The following is a 21,043-nucleotide window of genomic DNA, read 5'->3' as shown; positions in this document are numbered from 1 at the left end:
ATCATTTTGGCGCTGAACACCTTCTCCACTGAACCACCATCACCACAGCCATGGGAGTGAGCACATCCTTCCAGCTCTCTCCCCAACACCAGCAAGCCACCTTCACTTATAAAACCTGGGCAGGTGCCAGGATCTGGACACTGTGGAGGTCTGTGCTGCACTAGTTAAAAATTATTCTTAAATCATTTCATAATAATTCTTATAACTTAACCTACAGTGTCAGACACACACACAGACACACACACACACACACACACACACACACACACACACACAGACACACACACACAGACACACACACACATACACACAGACACACACACACACACACACACACACATGCACGCACACACACTAATATATAGAACAAACCCAGACTCCAGATTTAATATTTTATGGAATAACTTAAGAGTTCTTTACTTAAATCCAAGGAAGAACGAATGAAATTTCTAAAGGCTTAACAAAGAAAAACAGGAATTTACTGTTTAAAGCGGAAAGCAGTCAAGAAACTCCAATTCGCCCTCCTGGGAGAGAAATGGTTTTTGTATCACGATTCATAAAAATGATTATTTTTCCATGGCAAGGAGCGGAACCTGGAGAGCTCTGGCGTACTGCCAGCTGTCCTGGTGATCTAAGACAAGGCTATGCCACTGCTACAAACTGTAATTTAAAAGGCTGGCAGCTACCCTTTTGTAACAGGGATATACATATATGGGCAGGAGTGTGGGCCTCTGTTACAGAACTCAACACAAGGGTTACTCCATTTATGGTGGGGAGTCCTCAGTTTTCTACCAGCTTTAAATCAATCAGAAATTCTGCAACATGTCCATGACGATGAAGTAATTTCATCTTTTATGAAATGTAACTATTTTAACATAGGTAAGGCAAGAGTATAATTCCATTGCTTATATGATGAGTGAGTGGTTATGGTTGTAATGGTCTTACTATGTATTCAGTATGAAAAAAAATTGGCTACAAATGTTTTAAAATCTTGGAATTGCACCAGACATTTCATAAACACTTCTATTTGCATTTTGCGGAAAGTGTGTCCCATAAATAGTTCTAGTTGGATAGATGGCAGCTTTCTTAACCTCTGATTCTCCTCTAGTCTTGGAATCTCCAGCACACTGAAGAAGGGACGCGCTCTCGGGAAAAGGATGTCATTGTTCTCAGGGATGTCCGTGCCACTAAAATCACACTTCAGAGCAGACAGTCTGGTGAAGCTCACTTGTCTGGTTGTGAAAGTGAGCAAGTGTTCCACTTTCTAACGTGGCCTGAGGAAAGATGGTTAGGAGGAATCTGCCAAGCTTCAAGGTCAGCTCCGCCTCTGTAAGCCTTGACATCGGTGAGATATTTATTCACTCTCCTAAGAATGCTTCCTCACATAGAACCATGGGTGTTAGAGACATTAAGAAGACTCAGGACCATAAAATGCTGTGATAGGCAGAATCTAAGGCTGCCCCTAAGACTTTCACACCTTGTATTTGTCTCATAAATAAGATTTATAGTTGGTAAATGGGGGGAGTGGTGTCCACATGGACCTACGTTAATCACTCAAGCCCTTGAAAAGGAATGGAAAGAGAAGTCAGAGAGATTAGAGGCCCAGCAAGGGTTCTAAGTACTGTTGATTGAAGATGGAAGTGACTGTGTGTCAAGGTATGTGTGTGGCTTCCAAAGACGGCAGCGATCTCATCGGAAAGGCAGAGTGAAGACAGGGACCTCAGTTGTCCAACAGCAACAAAAATCAGATTCTGCAGACAGCAGGAATGAGCAATTAGATTAACACACACACACACACACACACACACACACACACACACGCGCGCGCACACGCACGCACGCACACACACGCACGCACGCGCACACGCGCGCACACACACACACACACGCACACACGCACACACGTGCGCGCGCGCCAACACTTTGATATTGGCCTTCTGAGATGCCACGAACAGAGTCGGCTGGGCTGTTCCTTCTCCCTCCTCCCAAGTGTAAGAACGGAGGCTCAGTTAACTCATAGTGTTTCTACCTGCTCAGTTTGTAGTGTAAGAACAGAGGCTCAGTTAATCCACAGACAGTGTTTCTACCTGCTCACTTTGTAGTAAGCGCTTTCACAGAAAAGAAAACCACCACATGTGTGGCATACAGAAATGTTTCATAAATTATATGTATATATATTAAAAACTCATTGGCACTCACGAGTCATTATAACATTTTTCAAGTTTTGCTATTTAAATGAGGTTTTATAAGCGGAGCTGAAAGTTTCCCTCTGAACTTCTGTAAGCACAAAGACTTATTTTTAGTTTTCTATAACTTTCGTGACACATTCCCAATTTCCATCCACCTCTCTGGATCTATGCTCCACCTGCAGCCCTCTGTGCTGTGCCAAGATGCTGGCTATGTAAGGTGGGCTCCCCTGTCCTCAGCAATGGGGCAATGGGAAGCACTAGCCAGAGGCTTAAGGGTGAAGCAGAGGGAAGCTGGAATGCTCTGCAGTATTCCGGAGAAATGATCTCTAACTTAGGAATGTGTGGAAGCACAGGATGAAGGGGCCCCAGATCACATTGCCCCCCTCTAATCCATATGCTGAGCTCCCATTGCCCCACAGAAGCACGGTTAAAAATTAAAGCATCCAGGGGGTAACTAAGGATCAATGAGGTCATATAGAAAGAGTCTTGATCTGATAGGATTGGAGGCCGTACATAATACATGGATGACCCTATCCCATGTGTGTGTGTGTGGGGGGGGTGCACCCACATGCACTGGCCATGAGAATGCATAGTGAGGATGTGATTGCCTACAACTCAGAAAGCAGACCCTTGACAGACTTTGCAGCTTTCACAATGGCTGCAGAAATGCATTTGTACTTAATCCACTAAATCTGAGGTGTTTTGTTATAGCAGTTGGAGCTAACTAATACTAAGTGGACAACAGTAGTGCATGACCTAAGAATTCCTGTTTCTAGTGCTAGGAGGTAGTATCTTTCCAAACATGGACGCGTGTGGTAAGAAATTCAGAGAATTTTGGGAAATAACATGCAACAGAGTGCATAATGCTTAGAAGGAGAGAGAGAAAGGCTGGATAAAAAGTGAAGACCAGATGATGAGGTCTGCCAACAAAGGCCAAAGAATGTGATGAAAGGAACAGGTCCAGTGTGCATGGAGGGGTTTTAAACAATTAAGAAGTACCTACCAAAAACCGTTTTCAACATACTATGTTACGGGGAGGCTGCACTCGTGAAGAGGTATAAACTCTGAATCCTAAATGTCAAGATTGACTGTGAAGAAGAGGTGATTCAGTAGCTGGGGAGCCCATGACTCTGGTCTACAGATGGCGTCTTTGTTTGTACTTAGGAATGTGGGTCTGAAATATGTTATTATGACTATACCAAAAGGGGGCGAGAGAGATGACTCAGTGGTTAAGAGCAGTTGCTGCTCTTCCAGAGGGCAAAGGTTCAGTTCCCAGCATCCACATGGTCACTAACAATTGTCTGTAACCCCTAACAACCTTACACCCTCGTCAGGCTTCGGAGGGCACCAGCCACACATGTGGCACACAGACATACATGCAGGCAAAATATCCACACACATAAAATAAATAAAACATTTAAACATACATTTAAAAATACTGAAAACTAGCTGCACCCAGAGGTCAATGGCATCTACCTCTGGTCTTCCAGTTATAGAAGTTGGGGAATGATGAGAAATCCTAGTGGAGAAATATGTCTGGAACCCCGCCAGGAGGATGACAGCATTACTAAGAAATATCATCTGGAGGGACCATACAAGCACCAGCTGGGTTGGAGGTCAACTACTAATATTTACGATGCTTGGACTCCAAGACTGTGGCTAGTTTATCAAAGCAGCCTGTGTGATAAAACTAAAGAAAGAACAGGTTTTCATGCCATGAAGGTCGGCTCTTGCCTGACCAATGTTTTAACAATTTGAAAATACCAGATGATAACAACCTGCAGGAGAGAAATGATGCATACAAAGAAGTTACTCTAAACTAACCTGATTTACAGGAAAGAAAATATCTCTTAGGTATGAGTTTGAAAAATCTCAAGAGCAGTTTATAGAACTGCATAGCTAAAAGGATTATTTTAAGATTGAAAACACTGTGTCCAGCAGAGGGCGATATGTCCCTCTACAAAGTCAACTGGAGACTCACAGGAAAGTGGTGATGGCAGTAAGGAGAAATGGTCACCCGGGTATCTTCTGGTTCCTCATCCTCAGGTTCACTAAAGAGACAATGTCAAACAAACAAACCAACCAACCAACAAACAAACATCTGTTGTTCTTCCCCAAACAATACAGCAGAGCAACTAGTCACAGAATTCACCGTGTGTTTAGATACTGTAAGAAATCTGAAGAAGCGTATGGATAGAACGCAAGCAAACACCAGAGGTTTATGATGAGATCTGAGCATGTGTGATTCTGGCTCTCCAGTGGTACCAGGAGATAACCTCTAATCCTGAGAAACTGTTTTCTGTTCAATGATATTACCTTGTATTTCCCCACAGGCATGACAGCTATTAAAGTCTGGGATTTACAAACTCAATAGAAAATGAACAACAAAAATAAAGAACCAAACCAATGCTTCTGGAAATAGTGATGTTTCTGTTGCCATCACTTTTTAAGACATTTTTGTCTATTACCTATGGCTTATTAAATATGCAAACCTTTAAAGGAGACAAATATGCCAGATTTTATTATGTCTCTCTTCAGCTTACACTGTATACAGCCATAATGGATGCTGAAATTTTTTATTCGAGTGTTCTATGGCAATCTGAAGCATGGAAGTAGTCGTTAAATGAAGTTCAATATGGACTGGGCCTACAGCTCAATGGGAGAATGTTTGCCTTGCATACACGAGGCTCTGGGCTCAATCCTCAGTACTTAAAAAGAAAAAACTGCCACAGGACAACCATTATCCACTGTATAACTGGTTTTTATTTCTCTTGACAATATTATGCTGACTCTAGCTTCCTGCATGTATGTGGAAGAACTTTTATGTTCTTTGAAAGAACAGGTTTCCATTTTTAGATTTACAGGCTACAAATAAGATCTACCCAAAGTAACATTTTTGATCCATTACTTCTATCCTGCAGATACCTAGCACTTCATTCAAAAATGGGCAACAAATTACTTCTTTTAAAAGTTTCAAGTTCCTGAAAGTTTCTCAGTAAGAAATTTACCCCTGAGGGAGGGTTTTAAGAACTAAGCTTAGTGTCATTTCCTGACAACTAGAATATGAACATGTAACTGATGCACACGGACTGCCTTGCAAAGGCAGGTAGGAGCTGTGCGGAATTAACAATTAGTAACAAGTTAATTAGCAGTCCTGCGGGGAGGGAGTACCACAAACTCCTCTGCCACTCAGAAAGGGTATATTCAGTATTGGGGGGTGCATAAAACACCTGAAAGATAGCAAATAAATCAAGCAACTCTACGTGCAGCTGTTATCGCCCAACCCACTCTGCCACACTTCATGATAGGAACGCCGAAGAGTTTCACTCTTATTAGCGCCTTAGGGAACGGAAGCCCCACAACTGCAGACAGAAGCAGCTGCTAAAGAACTTGTCGGAGAGCGCAAGCACGCTGTCCAACGGGCCCTGCCCGAGAGCCTAAAAGGCTGCTGACACTAAGGTTTCCAGAGCTCACCTCCAGAAGTGCAGTTCAAACCCTTCACAGTTCTCTTTGCATCTTAGACAGGGGGCTCCAAATCCTTGTTCATGACCCAAGCCCATCTGTGAAGGGGGAGAAACAAAAGGAATCTATTACTATGAATTTTTAAAAAAGTTAAAAATTCAATCCACCACACTTTTAATTCCACTTAACACTCTTGCTGATGCAAGTCTTAAACAAATCTTTTATGAGCTTCACATTGTTTAGCCAACAAAGGCAGCGGGTACGTAAATGGAAGCTGCAAGTACACACATAACATACTTTATATTCTCATTGCTTTTATCATGAAAGGAAAAGAGGCAAATACAACTTTATGGAAGACTACAAATACCGAAAGTCACAGACATCATGAATTTATGTCTTTGCCCATTATGTGCCCCGCATACCTCAAGTACAGGGAGCACTCAAAGGGCAGAGATTAGACAGCAAACAACTGTGCGAAAGAGTTTAATTATAACATTATTTTATATTGAGAAAATACAATCGAAGCAACTGCAAATATTTATTGAATACCAGAAACAGTATTCTAGTATATTTATTATCTAATTAAAATCTTATAAAACCTCATAAAACACTTATGACGCAGACACTACTGTACTCTGTTCTTTTTCTTTCCTTATTTTTTTTTCCTTTTTGGTTTTTCAAGAGAAGGTTTCCTTGTGTAGGCTTGGCTGTCCTGGAACTTGCTCTGTAGACCAGGCTGGCCTTGAACTCACAGAGATCTCCTGGCCTCTCCCTCTGAGTGCTGGCATGAAAGGTCTGAGTCACTACCACCCTGCTTGCTATCTGTTCTTTAAAGATTTCATTGAAACCCAAAAAGGTTTTAGAATTTGCTCAGGATCAAAATGTTAATACATTCTGGAACTGACCTGGAAGCCTCCTCATTGGAGGACTCGCTCTCATAGTACCCCAAAGTGTTATGAAGGCTGCCAAGGGAGAAAAGCAATCAGCGGGCTTATCCAACCGTAAATCTAGATTTCGCAATGACCAGCCTGGTTGAGATAGCCATGATGGTGCAGTAATGGTACTTTCATTTGAGGGGTAATGAACAGCTGTCTACTTGGACTTGAGACCTGCCCAGTGGGTAGAGATTTATGCCTGGTACTGTAAACTGAACAACTGTCTACAGCTAAGAGGTCATGGATGCTAGAGAAGAACCTATACTGCCAATTTCCTAAACCAGTATAATATCTAACTGTAGTCTAAATACATAACCTTATACCTATGGACAATGGTATCTCTCACGTCTCATCAAAGAAGTGTCTCCTTGTAGTAGATAAAAACTATTATGGAAAGCCACAACTGGTCAAAATGTAGAGAATAACTGACTATGGTGTACCCAAGTCAGCGATACATCTACAAAATGGCTCAGGGATCATCGCAGGAGGGATGGGATACCACAAGAGCCAGACGACCAGATGCTTGCTGCTAGTTAGTACCATTTGGATATGAACGGGAAGCTGCATCCATGAATGCTCAAAAATATGGTTTCCCAAACAAGACATGCTAAACAAGAGACCCTTGGACTCATAAGAACACTAAGTTACCTGTGCTCACATGTAGTAGTAATGAAGCCCTTCTCTGGGATTCATCTAAATAATGACAGAACTGAATTGGACTGACACTAACTTCTTTTTCTGAACACACATCCTTTCATCTTTTGTGAGTGCCCAGACTAAGTGAAAGCACCAAAAATGTCACTGACAAGGAATTAAGTAAATAAGAGTGGGAAGAGGTCACACCAGCATATATTGTGTCCTTCTGTGATCCAAGGGAAGAAGTCCTAATTAAAAACAAAACACAGATAAAGACACCACCTAGTTTTCAAAATCATTGCTATCGACTGAAGTCACAAGACAGAATTTCGAGCTGGCATTGAACTTTTTTGCCTATGACAGAAATTATTTTACATTTCCACATGTTGGGCTACAAAACGTAAACCTCACTGACACCCAGCTGAAGATCTCTATCTTATGCTACATCATTGTGTAGAAATTTCTATAGTCGAACCCTCTTTTTCAACCTCGATTGTGATAAACAAGCACAATACCACTCTAAGAAAAGGCATCACTGAGTCACACTCTCACCCCCTGTTCAGTAGATGCACCCGCTTCTAGACTGAGTTCTAATCTGGAATGCAGTTCTAAAACCCAATACAATAACATCATCTAGAGAAGACATAGCTCTACATGTGTGTGCCAAATTTCTTCTGCTCTGCTCCTAACTGAGGCTTCTGGTAATCTGTCAGTCTCCTCTCCAGAGTCAAGCATATCCCAGAAGAAGGAAAGCATACTGATTCTACTTTGTAGAGCCAGACACACGCAACCCACCCCTGAGCTCTTTAAGGTCCATTCCCACATCTTTTAACGCACAGTGTCAGAGGACCTGGGGTTCCCCAACTCCTTTGAATTTCAGTTCAACAGACCTAGTTGTTCTAAATCCCCAGCAATTTCTCTCTCTCCTTTACTCCATGGTCGGGATTCCCTGAAATCTAAGACCCAGATCCTCACCACATTTCTTCCCTTCTCTTTACCCCAGCATGGACCACCCCAATTGGGCAGACTCCTTTTCATAAAAGAAATGATGGTTATTTTTGGACACCCAAGTCTTACAAGCTAGTTTCTGTTCTTGAGAACTCTTGGTGAGGAATTTTAGGGAAGGTGATATCTAACACTAGGGATGCAGGGCTATGTAGGATGGGGTAGAAGAGTAGAAATGGAGGCCTAGGTGGTGTTAACTCCTTGTCAGCCAAGGCAAACTGGCTGCTTAGACAATTGAAAGCCAGACCCTTGGACTCATATGAACTCTAAGATTTGTGTGATTATAAATGGTAGTGACATAAGAGTTCGCTTCACCAGTTAATAGGAAAGGGATGAAAACTGCATTGTTATAAATGTTAGAGAACTAACAAAACAGAGAACTGTGAACATGAAGAAAGACCATCAAAGAAGAGTCAAGAAAACTGTGATCTGGTCCCAGTGTCAGCTACATTTAAGGATTTTTGAAATCAATTTTCTCCTTTGGGTTTTGTCTAGATAAGGAAAGAATTGAATCAGATTGACTCCAACTTTTTTTAATTCTAAAATTATGATTGTAAATCATATGTTGGGTAACTTTATCTTCTGTTAGCCACTTGTCAACCTGTCAAAGCTAGATTGCTAAATATAAAATGACCACTTGAGAAAGGCAGTGTATTATCAGCTCATACGAGCCAGTCATTTGGACCTCAGTCTGTAATGTATGCATAGGGCACAAGCAACTCTGGTTGTGAATGACTCTGCTCAGCTCTGTTGTGCATTGTTATTTCACCAGCTGTGTGTGATGGACTTCTCTGCAGATCAACTGGTACCTAAAAAACACATGGTTTTCATAAGCACACAAGTTCTGACGCTGTCTACTCCATATAATTTTAGCAACACATTCTGGCCATTGTCAATAGAAGGACATGACAGATTAATTTTTCTTCTTTATTGTCCAAGAAAACAGGTCCTCTGGATTGACTATATTCGGAGAAATCATAGCTGGGCTTTGAGAATACCCATCAAGGTCCTCTGAAAGAATAATAGTCACTCTATAGTCATTATCTTGAAATACTAGTCCCAAAATGTCTTTTTACATAACCATAGCAGTAGGCTCCAGAAACTCAGCTTACAGTTCCATGACCTGAGTCTCCAAGCCCCTCCTCCCTCCGTTTATTTTAGAGTTAGAAATGGAAACGGCATCAATTTCTTCATAATCATAATGTCAAGAAACCAGATACGTTGGCAACGTTTCAGTTGACCCTCTCGATCCAGAGCAGAGGGATCACATGTCAGATACTTGAAAGAGAATGGGGGGAAAGAGGAAGGGGAATAAAACATCTGGTATTTCAAACATGGTCTGAGCTGATCTGGAGACAATTTGGATCTGGAAGATATTATACAGTATTCAGGGTGAGATCATGGGAGTTGTGCCGACTTATAACCAAATTTCCCTGTGGAGCAAGTGTTACTGAGATGGTTTAATCACCTTGGAATGAAGTTTCCTGAGGAAAATGATTGAGATGCACTTATTCTGTATTCTCTTCTGTGTGTGCATATATTCACTCTCATATAGGACACATATGTGCAAGTGTATACAGACACACATCTACATATGTGTATGTATTTACATTATAATCACAGACAATTGAATACCATTTCTAAACAACGCTTCTCATAGAAATGAAGTAGTTTCTGTGAAGTTCCCCCCTGCTTCCAATCAATAAGTCTTGACTCATCTCTGATACAGGTCTTAAAATGGAATTGTTCAGATCATTGCCTGCTCCCCAATCTCTACCAAGATATGTATGTATGCACATATATGTGTGTGTGTGTGTGTGTGTGTGTGTGTGTATATATATATATATATATATATATATATATATATATACACAAAAAAAAAAAAAAAAGAAGGGGGAAGAGGTGAGTTTAGTCAAAGGCTGACCTAAAACAGGAAGAGAAACACCCTTCAACATTTCCCAACTTTCAAAGGTAAGAAAACAGATGAATTATCTCTAGTAAAACCTCTAGGTTTACTTTTTTTTTTATTTAGAAGGTCAAAACTTCCTCTCTCACCCATTTCAAAATAGATGAGAGAAAGACTAAAGAGAAGGTTGTGACCATATGCCTCATCACCTCACTGAGGGCCCCAAGTCTTCTCGATCCTTGGCAGGTATGCTTATTGGGTGGCGCGCCCTACACACGCCAGGTTGCTCCCTCATCTGCAGCCAGTGTCCCTGTTCAAACTCTCCTCATGGCCATGGAGACCCACACTCTAACGGATCCCTCCCCCTGTGTGTCATCCTGCTGTTTCAAAATTGAATTCACCATTCACTGCTCCCCTTGCCAGACACTTTTAATGAGATCATGAATTCCTCTTTTCTCCGATGTCAGAGGAGTTACTTTCAAACCCGCCACTGCCTCCTTCTCCCATTTCCTCTCCGGTTTCCCTCCTGTAGCTGTGATCCCAGGAGCGCTGCCCCTTGTCTAGATCTCCATTCTTTCTCTACATCTGTCCAAATCTCTCTCTCCCCAGTCTACAGGCCCAATGTTAATGTCTGCTACTCGAAGAAGCTTTCTTCAACTACTCCCTGTTTATTCTCCCCTGATTCCTACATGTCTTGGTAGAAATCTTCCGATTTAGTGCTGCACTGTACTGTGACTATTGACACATCAATTTACTGTGAGCTGCTGACCATGACCCTGAAATTCTAGCAATGCCAGAAGGTTTTACTTATTTAATTGCTTTAATCAAGTGCTCTTTAACACAGCATCTTGTTGCAGGGATTTGGATCGCTCTGTGACACTGAGGCTGTTAAATAAAGTTTACCTTGATTTGGGGGCGGAGCTAGCGACTAGATCACTGGAATTGGCCTTAGAGAAGCCAGTAATTTGGATAGAGAAGCCACACAGCAAGGAAAGGGCGGGGACTTGAGTTTGGCGGTCTTTTTGGTTTTGGGGTTAGTGAAGGGGCACTTCTCTTGCTGGGTCTCCAGCTAAAAGGCAAGGTCAGCTGGTTGCTTCTTTGTTTCTCTCATCTAGCAGGTTTTCACCCCCACATCTGACTTCCCAGTCTTTGTTAGTAAATAGAAAGACAGATACTTAATTTAAATCTACATGTTGCCACCTGACTGGAAGGCCCCCCAAGCCACAGTCTGAGGGCCCTGGCAGGACATTGACTGCCAGGCCTTGTGGCCGCAGACAATAATTAACTATCAGTAGATTCATGTGCAGCTGCTAAGCTGACAGAAAAACATCAGTATCTTACCCTCCACAAACTTCCACCATTTTTAAAAGAATGGCCGGGGAAGGGATTGTCCCAGTAACAGCAACAGCCCATGTTTACTGAATGCTCACACTGCCCGGCATGGTTCTGTCTCCCATGAATCAACTTGTTTGATCCTTGTAACAGTCTTAAAGAGTATGTTTGGTAGTATTGATGCCCACATTTACATCCAAATGGCAAAGTGCTTTGTGATAGCGGCATACTATAAATATGGGTACAAGGAGTGATTATTGGCACCATGCTTCATTTTTACTGATTTATTTTTTGTTTTGTATCAAATCTCTTTAGTCAAAAGGTCACGCTAAAACAGAATTTGGTTTCTCCCTTACAAATAATTTCCTTCTCAATATGTTAGTAATTCACTTTGTCAGGACCAGGAAAATCTTGCCAAAGTCAGAACAGATGATAACTGTTTTTTTCTTTTTTGAATTCTCAAAATCCCATTCTCCTTCTCAAACATATACAAGCATATACAATTTTATATATACATACACACATAGTTATAAATGTTTATAAAATACTATGTAAAATACCAAGCTTGATTGGTAGGAAACTACAGTGACATATTTATGAGAAAATCTCCATAATTCTATATAAAACACATGAGGGTTTTCTTTTAAGAACACAAAGAAAAAGGGTCTGTATAAACTTTCTTACAGAAAAAAGAAACAGACACAGGACCTCAGTCCTTTGAGGATGTTACTACGTGACTAAAATTAGGGAGTACTTATGGCTAATCATTTTTATATGTAGAGTGTTAATTGAGCATTCAAAAGCCAATTTAGCCATAGAATAGTATTATGGACAATGTAATTTAGGTTTCACATATTTCAGGTGAACAATTAATAGAAAAATTGTAATCTATCTCCTTAGTTTAAGCAGGTTCCTTAGGAACACATTGAGTGACTACTGTCCCTCTTTGAGTAAGCTTCACCAGGAAAAGGCCTCCCCTGAATCTGTTACTTCGAGAAAACCCAATGCAAGCTGTAAAGATGTCACAGTTAATAGGCTATGATTGTTGCTGAAATCACTTCTTAATTAAGACTGGTTTCACTGAAGGACTCTGCAGTGACATGAGCTTACGCAACATGTCCTCAAAACCTCCTCTTTCTTCGCTATAAAAGGGAGTTTCAGAACCTGAGTCCCAAAGGTGTCTGTGGGAGTTCCTTTAAAGAATGTGGATTATGGCAAACATTCCTAATTTGGCCTTGTGTCAGGCACTACCTTCACAGCTGGGTCCAAAGAGGGGTCACTCAGACAGAAGTACACTAAGACGCTCTGAAGACACTGTACCCCAGAATCGGAAGTGCCACCATTCTTGGCATGTGCAAGGTCTGGAGCATAATTGCTCCAGGAGTACTCCACCAAAACACATTAGCAGAGCAGGGGAAGGTGACCACACAGTCAGTGGACTTACTGACCCTTGTTCCCTGCCCGTCTGGTTGGAGTGTATGTAGGAACAAGGGAAGTACAGGCATGTTTTCACAGTAATGAAAGGCTTGCAGTAATGGCTGAGAAAGCTGTAGGGGACGCTGCCCAAGGAAGCTGGGAAATCTGAAGTCAAGTAAGGCCCAGAAGAGAAAGTACAAGGAATAGGGGGAGGGACTGACATGCAGAAGAATACACTCTCACTGAAGTCAGGGAACTCAGACAGCAGGAGAGGAGAGGACTGACTGAAGAAGGCTTCCTACTGGCAGTCCTCCTGGCTGCTAATTTACTTAGTGCCCAGACTTTCCACAGCATCCCTTTCTCTGGAAAACAAATCAAAACTGAATACAGTGTGCCATAACTAATGTAAACCTGTTATCTAACTTTTGATGGGTTAGAGAACTGTTTGAGGCTTGGGGCAAGGCTCAGTGGTAGTGTGGGAGTCAAGCTCTGAGTTTCTTCCTAATGCAAGAGCAAAGGGAATGAGCGAGAAGGCTTTGGCTCACCATGTATTGTATTTAGTATTTAAATATTATAGAAGGAGGATTTCTCCACTAAAGAAAACACACAGGCAGCTTTCACGTTGCTTAATGGTTCAAGAATATTAGGACATTTTTAAAGCATTCATATACTTTCTATTTATAACTACAATCAAATTTCAATTGCATGCTACTTCAATTTCCCTTTGTCTTGGTAGAACAAGCAAAGAAATTAAGGTTAAGTAATTAGTGGGCCCATTCCCAAGTCACCAAGGTTACAGAAGCTATGGTCCACTCACTTTGACTCTTTGCTATGCACAGAATACTACAGACTGAAAGGTACTTCAGAATGAGGGAAGCCACGAAGACTCTTGTCACTACAGGACAGTGACAAGACTCCATCCCAGCAATAAACAGGTGCCATGATGTGGTGTCTAAAAACCTAAAAATCCACCCACCCCCATAAAGACAGTTGTTTGTTCTGTCCTTTCTGACCATGATACTCTGTTCATGCTTCAACATTTGTCTGAGCTGGGGTCAGCTAGCTGCACCAGCAGCCAGCCATGCTTCTGTTCAGTTCCGGACAAGTGGCTCAGGGTAGCATCTGTTGAAATTGCTCATCTGTTTCTAGTGGTCTCTCATTTTCCTCCAGGCTGGCCTGGGCTACTTCCCAGATAGGAGTAGGGCTCCAAGGAAGCAGGGAGAGACAGGCAAGGTCTCTTGAACATTTCTGTAGCATACTTTGAATTTGTTGTATTTAAAAGGTCAGACTTTGTAACCTCTCTTAAAAACCTCAGGCAATTTGGCATTTTCCACAGAAATAAGTTCTGCATTTCCTCAGGCAACATGGAAGTAACATAGCCTGGCTGAGAGGAATTTGGAGGGATCTATATCTCAAAGCCAGCAGAAAAGTGGGAGGATTAAACACAGGCAGGCCCTCTGAAGATCAAGTAAGACACACTGCAACATTCCTCATTTTTTTTCACAGCCTTTTAGCAGGCCCAAAGACCACCTGCCCTCTACTGTTCCAACCCTTTGCTACAAGTACTCGATTTAAGAGAGATAGATTAGAAGGTGCCAACCGTCTTTAAGGATATTTAGCCAGAAGTTAAGGATTGTTAGATAAAGTTCACTGAAAAAGAAGATTAATTTTGTGTAAGATCTTTGTTATACATAGTCCCTCATGTTCTTCCTCATTATGAGAAAGACTGTTGGGCAGCTCTGTTCCTTGATGGCTACTTGGCTGACAGCTGTCAGATACTTTCCATACCTCTAGCCTCAGTGGTGGCGGGGACGGAACTGAGTGAGTAACCCAGGTGGGATAGAGGTGAAGGCCAGCTGGGGAGGTGTGGCTGTGCTTTCCATTGTTCCCGAGCCTGCCTGGACTGTGGATGAGCTTGCTGGTGTTCCAGGAGCTCCACAGCAGAGGGCAGCCCCATCATATTCAGGGGACAGCGGAGCTATTCAACTCCCATTCAGACCCATGGGAAGTTCCTTGAATGACTGTCATGACAGGTGTGGCTGTTTTGAAAGACATGGCATGGTAGAGGACATCTGTGACTTCAGGACATAGAAAGTAGAGGCAAGAGGTTGTGTGTATTCCTGCTATTGCAGTCCTCTTCAAAATGTGGCAGTTGGCAAACCATGACTCACCAGCCCATCTGAGACATAGACGAAAGAGAGCATGAGGTCATCATTGGTAACACAGGAAGCTCAAGGCCAGCTCGGGCTACATAAGACTCTGTCTCAAAAAAATATGCATAGTGGTTCATATCTGTAATCCTAGAACTTGGAAGGCTAAAGCAGGTTGACTACCACAAGTTCAAGGCTAGTTTGGGCTATGTAAGCCATTTTTTTTAGGCTAGTTTGCACTAGAGCGAGACCCTATCTCATAAAAACTAGACATATATACAAACACATATCCTCATGGCCTCTCACCAAGACTGCAATGATAACACAGAGAAATCAAACCTATCAAGGCAAACACACATGTTGTTCTAAATACATGGGGCATTGCAACTCTCATGGCTGCCTGTCAACTTCACCTTTGTTTCAGGAGACTTTGATTACGTCATGAAAGCTTCCAGTGAGCCTGCTCTGACTCCTGGGGTATCCCCCGTAAGTTCCTCCTCTGCCTGGGAGGAGAACCTAGCCCATCCAATGCAGTGCGTGTATGCAGGATTTGCTCACTTTTTCCTTCCCCTGCAGCAGGCCAGGAGCAATCCAGAAGAACATCTGTACATTACCCACTGATGCATCAGCCCTGACTCCAATAAAGCCACATTAAGAGTGTTTGGTGGCCACCCACTCGTGGTCTTTACTACAGGTAGAATGCACTACATTAGCAACTCAATCAGCTTGTGGCCCCAGGCATCCCCAGCAACAATTTGAGAGCAGCTCAAGGGTTACAGACAAGGAGAGAGAGAAAATGCAAAGAACCCAGCCTAAGAAGAGCCACAGAGAGCTGTAGCTGTGGAGGTGAGGGAATTGTAAAGAGCCAAAAGTGTAGAAGAGCTATAGCCACTAGCAAAGTTCTAGAAAGCCCTGGAAGTTACTACGTTGGCTGCTGAGGAGTTGTTAGGCTCCTTCCTAGCTGTTTGCTCCAAGTCATTGCTGGACTCCTGGCAGAGCTCTCATACTCAAGTGTAAGGTTGAGGATCCTAACATCCCAGGGTCAGAGATGCTGACCCTAAGTCCCACTTTGCGCATTCATCTTCGCAGAGCAAACAGACCCTTAGTTGACTGGAGGTTTCCCGAAGACAAAAGCTTGTGGTAGGCTGATGCCAACCCACAGCGGTGAGCCGAGTCCAGCCAACACCAGCTAGCCCACAATGTGGAATGTCCTCCTTTTACAAGCAGATTGAAAGAACTTACCCAACATGAATCAGTGTTAAAGCAAAGGGACAGAGATCCACAGCAGTGGGCGGGGCTGCTTCAGTAGCTCAGCTTCCCATTTCCTCAATTAAAACCGGACCTTGGGAAAACTACCAACTGCTGAGGCTGCCATGCTCTTGGCTCAGCTTCAGAAGGGTCAAAGAGGAGCTGTGAACGGTGTGAACTCCAAGCAAGGATGTACCTATTGACTTTTCACCACCCAGCACCTTGGTTTCATGCCACGTAGCCTGCCTGTGAGATGCCTTGTTTGCCTAGTGAAGTTTTGTTTCTTGTCCAGGAATTGGTTCCTCCATAGACTACTCCCAGTCTACCCAATTAAAGTGCATTACTTCTGCCCGGGGACTCAATAACGGTTGCTTGCATCCCTATTATTGCAGGGCTCTTCAAAAATGTGGCAGTTGGCAAACCATGACTCACCAGTCCAGACCGAGACATATAAAGAAGTAAGAGTGAGCAACAGGAGCCATTATAAGCCTTTGACAACTTAAAAAAAAAAAAAAAATCCTCAGTTGTTTTTTTTTTTGTTGTTGTTGTTTTTATTTTAGTAACTCATTTTTGCTGTTTTCAGAAAATTATCCTATGGTAGATTTTTTAAGTTGTTCCTTACCAGATGAAAAGAAACAATAATATTAAATTTACATGTCTGTCTTGCCTCCTTCCTTCTCATTCCAGCCCCCCTCCTTTTTTTTTCTTACCAATGCTGACACCATAGTATTCTAGACGACATAAGCTCAAAGCGATATGGGTAGAAATCCAGTTTAGAGTCTGTCATCCTAAATGTAAACCACTTTAAATATTCTTTATGTAAAACAAAGCATAACTTTCTGCTGAGTCCCAGCTACTTTTACTGCAGGCCAGAACCTCATAAAAGGAGAAAAACCAGACATCCTACCATTGTGACTCATTGTACCAGGCTGTCACGATGATGTGCCCATATAAAACCAAAAGTCTACCTTCACATCTGCATCACCATTTTGCAATGAAACTGTATCACGGTCGCATCAGACACAGCAAAAAAAAAAGTTCCCGTGGCTTTGTCTTATTAGTGACCTCCTCACCAAAGCATTCTAGGCTTCCAGCCCAGTTTTCTGTGTTCAGCTCACCACTGTTCAGATAAGAGGCGGCAATAAACTCCCGGAAACTCCTTTTCAAAGTTTTCTTAAGGTAGTCAGAATGTTACTATGGTAAATACACACTCAATCACTCCAGGTCTGAGGATGAGTCAGAGTGCTTCAGCGACAAAGAATTCCTCCAGTAGTAGTAGCCTTACCTCACTGAGCAGGCAGATCTCTGCAGCCCCCAAGGGCTGGCTTCTGGCCAAACACTCTCTACCCTTAAGTCTCACCCCAGCCCAGCCCAACCCCATCTCAGCAGACTGGGGGAGGATCAGAGAAACTGAAGATGGTAAACTATCCCTTTTACTTTGGGGACCAAATAAAAGGAGCGAGAGCTAGAACATTGTGATCTCCTATACCCTTTTATCTCGCTAGGCAATTATTTAAACAGGAAGTTAGGTGGTGCGAAACTCAGAAAATAAAAAGACGCACCTCCTTCGACTCAGACTCTGGTTGTTTTATAGGACAGTTGAAGGCTAAAGCTGGATGGTTGGAAAAACTTAATCTTTATGTTTCAGCCTCTAACATAGGGCCTGAGTGCATATTTATTCTAAGACCAGTGACACTGTTTTCTTTAAAATCTTGCAAATGCTGCTTTTCAACCTGTTTTAAATTTGATTATTCTTGTTTCTCCATTTTTGTGTTTTTTTGAGGTTTCCTTAATCACAACCAATATAATTTCCCTGAACATTTCACTATCTTATAAAAATGAGTTTCCTATATGCCTTGAACATTAATGATCTAATAAAATCATTTTTAAAAAATCAAAGTATCGCTGCACAGTGGTGGTGCACCCCTTTAGTCCCAGCACATGGAGGGGGGTGGAATCTCTGAGTTTGAGGCTAGCCTGATCTACAGAGTGAGTTCCAGGATAGCCAGGGCTACACAGAGAAACCCTGTCTTAAAACAAAGCAAAACAAAACAAAACAAAAAATAAAAAAACAAACAAACATAGTATTAGTTACCATGGCAGTAGTTGCTACATAAAACTTTCTGGGCACAGCAAGCAGGAATCCAAGGCTGACTCCTGCAGGGCGTTTGTAATCATGAAGACTAAGTGTGGCCACTTGAGAGGTGCAAGGATGCAATGACCATAGCTTCATTTTATCATGGTTGGTTCCATACTTCAATATATAAAATCGCTTTTGCATTTTCTCCCCCGGTGGCCATTATTGAAGATAAAGGAAATGAGAGTTCCAAAGCTGGCAAGATTAATGATGCTGAAGACGCACCACCCAAACTTCCCACCATGTTAGAAATCCAGTATACTGCTAACCTGCCAAGGTACCGCCGGATGTTGCAATCTTAGCTCTGCTGATTTTCATCTATCATTTACTTTTATTTGTTTTTGTTCTAACACTCTTTTCTTTTCATTACTATAGTACCACATCCTGCACCAGTCATAGAGAGGTAGATACATTCTCTCTTTCTTTTTTTCTTTCCTTCCTTCCTTCCTTATTTATTTATTTATCTATTTATTTATTTATTTTACCTGAGACAGGGTTTCCCTGTGTAACAGTCCTGGAACTCACTCTGTAGACCAGGCTTGCCTTGACCTCACTGAGATCTGCCTGCCTCTGCCTCCCAAATGCTGGGATTAAAGGCGTGCGTCACCACAGCCTAGTCAGATATCTTTTTTTTTTTTGGGGGGGGGGGTGCATTTCGAGTCAGGATTTCTCTGTGTAGCTTTGGAGCCTGTCCTGGAACTCGCTCTGTAGACCAGGCTGGCCTCAAACTCACAGAGATCCTCCTGCCTCTGTTTCCTGAGTGCTGGGATTAAAGGTGTGCACCACCACCGCCTGGCCAGATATCATTTAAAAAACAGCTTTTAAGAGGCAAGTCTTGTTTGAGAGACATGACAATTAAAAACAGTGAGTGATCCTTTGCTTTTCATTTCTCCATATACTAAGGAAAATAACACTTCACATGTGAGCTCAATTGTCCGACGCAACTAGCTTCCCTGTGGAATTCACAGATGTATAAAACAGTTATATACTATACCACTTCCTGTGTACATGTGTATATGCATTTACATGCACATTTGTGGTCTGTGTGATTTATAAGGGCCATGGGACACTGTACTTGGTAGACTGTTACCATAACTTTTCATAGCCAGAGCCATGGGACTTAGAACCTTTGGAATAATCTCTTTCACTTACTGAGTTTTTTCAAACATGGAAATTGAGATCCAAGGTGGCCAACATAACAAAAATAGTAGAACTACTACAGCCTAGTATGACGTGAAAGGATGCTGATTAAAAAATAAGGGAGAAAGTATGGATACATGGGTGATCTTTCCAGACACAGACATGTCCTGAACATTACTGACTGCCCCGCTTGTCCTTTCCGAATTTCTAAGCACACTGTGCGGTTCACTTTGTATAAAGAACTTGTACTCCAATTATCAGGTAGCCAATTGCCATTCTATTCTCAGAGAAAGAACACCAAGAGTAGCACTAAGAGAGCCCTACTATGTAATCCTTGCCACACAGTGATGGCCCCTAATATTAATTCCATTCTGATAACTTCCATAACAAGTTCAAGAGACAGCTCACCATTTTGATGTTTCTCACTGCTTTTTTTTTTTTTTTTTTTTGGTTTTTCGAGACAGGGTTTCTCTGTGTAGCTTTGCGCCTCTCCTGGAACTCACTTTGGAGACCAGGCTGGCCTCGAACTCACAGAGATCCGCCTGGCTCTGCCTCCCAAGTGCTAGGATTAAAGGCGTGTGCCACTGCTGCCAAGCCAAATGTAATTTCTTTAAATAAACAAGTAAAATTGTTCAAATGCATCATACTTTATTTGTATGATATAATTACTTCAACACAGTGAATAAATTTGGGTAACAGAAGACTCACAAGGTAGGTGGTATAATAAAAGGAACACAAATTCTCAGGATTATGGTTCAAGTTCATAGTAAGGTTCTTCAGTTGCAGATTAAGTAATCTGAGCTGAGGTTTCTTAGTCCTCAAAATGGGACTATGGCCCTCATAAGACTTTTGAACAACAATCAAAGCAGTCAAGTATTATAAAATGTAAATTTATCTCTCAAGCTTAAAATCTCGGTGAAAAGGTGAAGCTCCAAATGTATTTGCGATCGACAGTGACTATCTTAAGAGTTACAGAAACAATCTTTGGGAATTTAGAGTCAATGCTTTTCTTTGTAGGTAGGAACACGGGGGTGGGGGGCATGTTTCTAGAAGAGGGTGGGTTAGTTACAATAAGACAGACCTTGAAGAATGCATAAGATTTAGTATTGGACTTGGAATATGACCACTGTACAAGCAATGTTATTCAGTACGGAGTACATAGTTGTGACTATTAGTGTTCCCTGTCTGCTTGAGAGGATCTAAAAATCACTTGGGAGATGGGCCTCTTAGCATGCCAGTAGGCGATCATCTTTGTTTGGTTAATCAAGGTGGGAAGGCACACCATTTCCCTATGCTTGTATCTAGACTGTATAAACGGAAAGAGGAGCTGAACAGCAAGCAGTGTGTATTCATGGCTCTGTTTCCTGATTGTGGATTTACTATAACCAACTCCATCAAGCTCCAAATACCTTGACTTCCCCGACATGATGAATTGTACTCTTGTGCTATGAGCTAGAATAAATCCTTTCTGCTATATTATTTTTGTT

The 21,043-nt window shown here is 42.1% G+C and overlaps 1 protein-coding gene across 1 annotated transcript in view; it reads right to left on the bottom strand.

Moving 5' to 3' along the window:
- Nucleotides 1–21,043, bottom strand: part of Tes (testin LIM domain protein) — a 40,455-nt gene that overhangs the window by 15,158 nt on the left and 4,254 nt on the right. The window contains exon 2 of the mRNA XM_052719969.1: nt 5,664–5,749. Coding sequence (XP_052575929.1) covers nt 5,664–5,749 — 86 coding nt within the window. The remainder of the gene's footprint in view (nt 1–5,663; nt 5,750–21,043) is intronic.

Source organism: Peromyscus californicus, unplaced genomic scaffold (assembly GCF_007827085.1).
Source record: "Peromyscus californicus insignis strain IS unplaced genomic scaffold, ASM782708v3 Scaffold_6__1_contigs__length_162567912, whole genome shotgun sequence".
NCBI lineage: Eukaryota > Metazoa > Chordata > Mammalia > Rodentia > Cricetidae > Peromyscus > Peromyscus californicus.
This window is presented reverse-complemented; position numbering and strand designations above follow the sequence as displayed.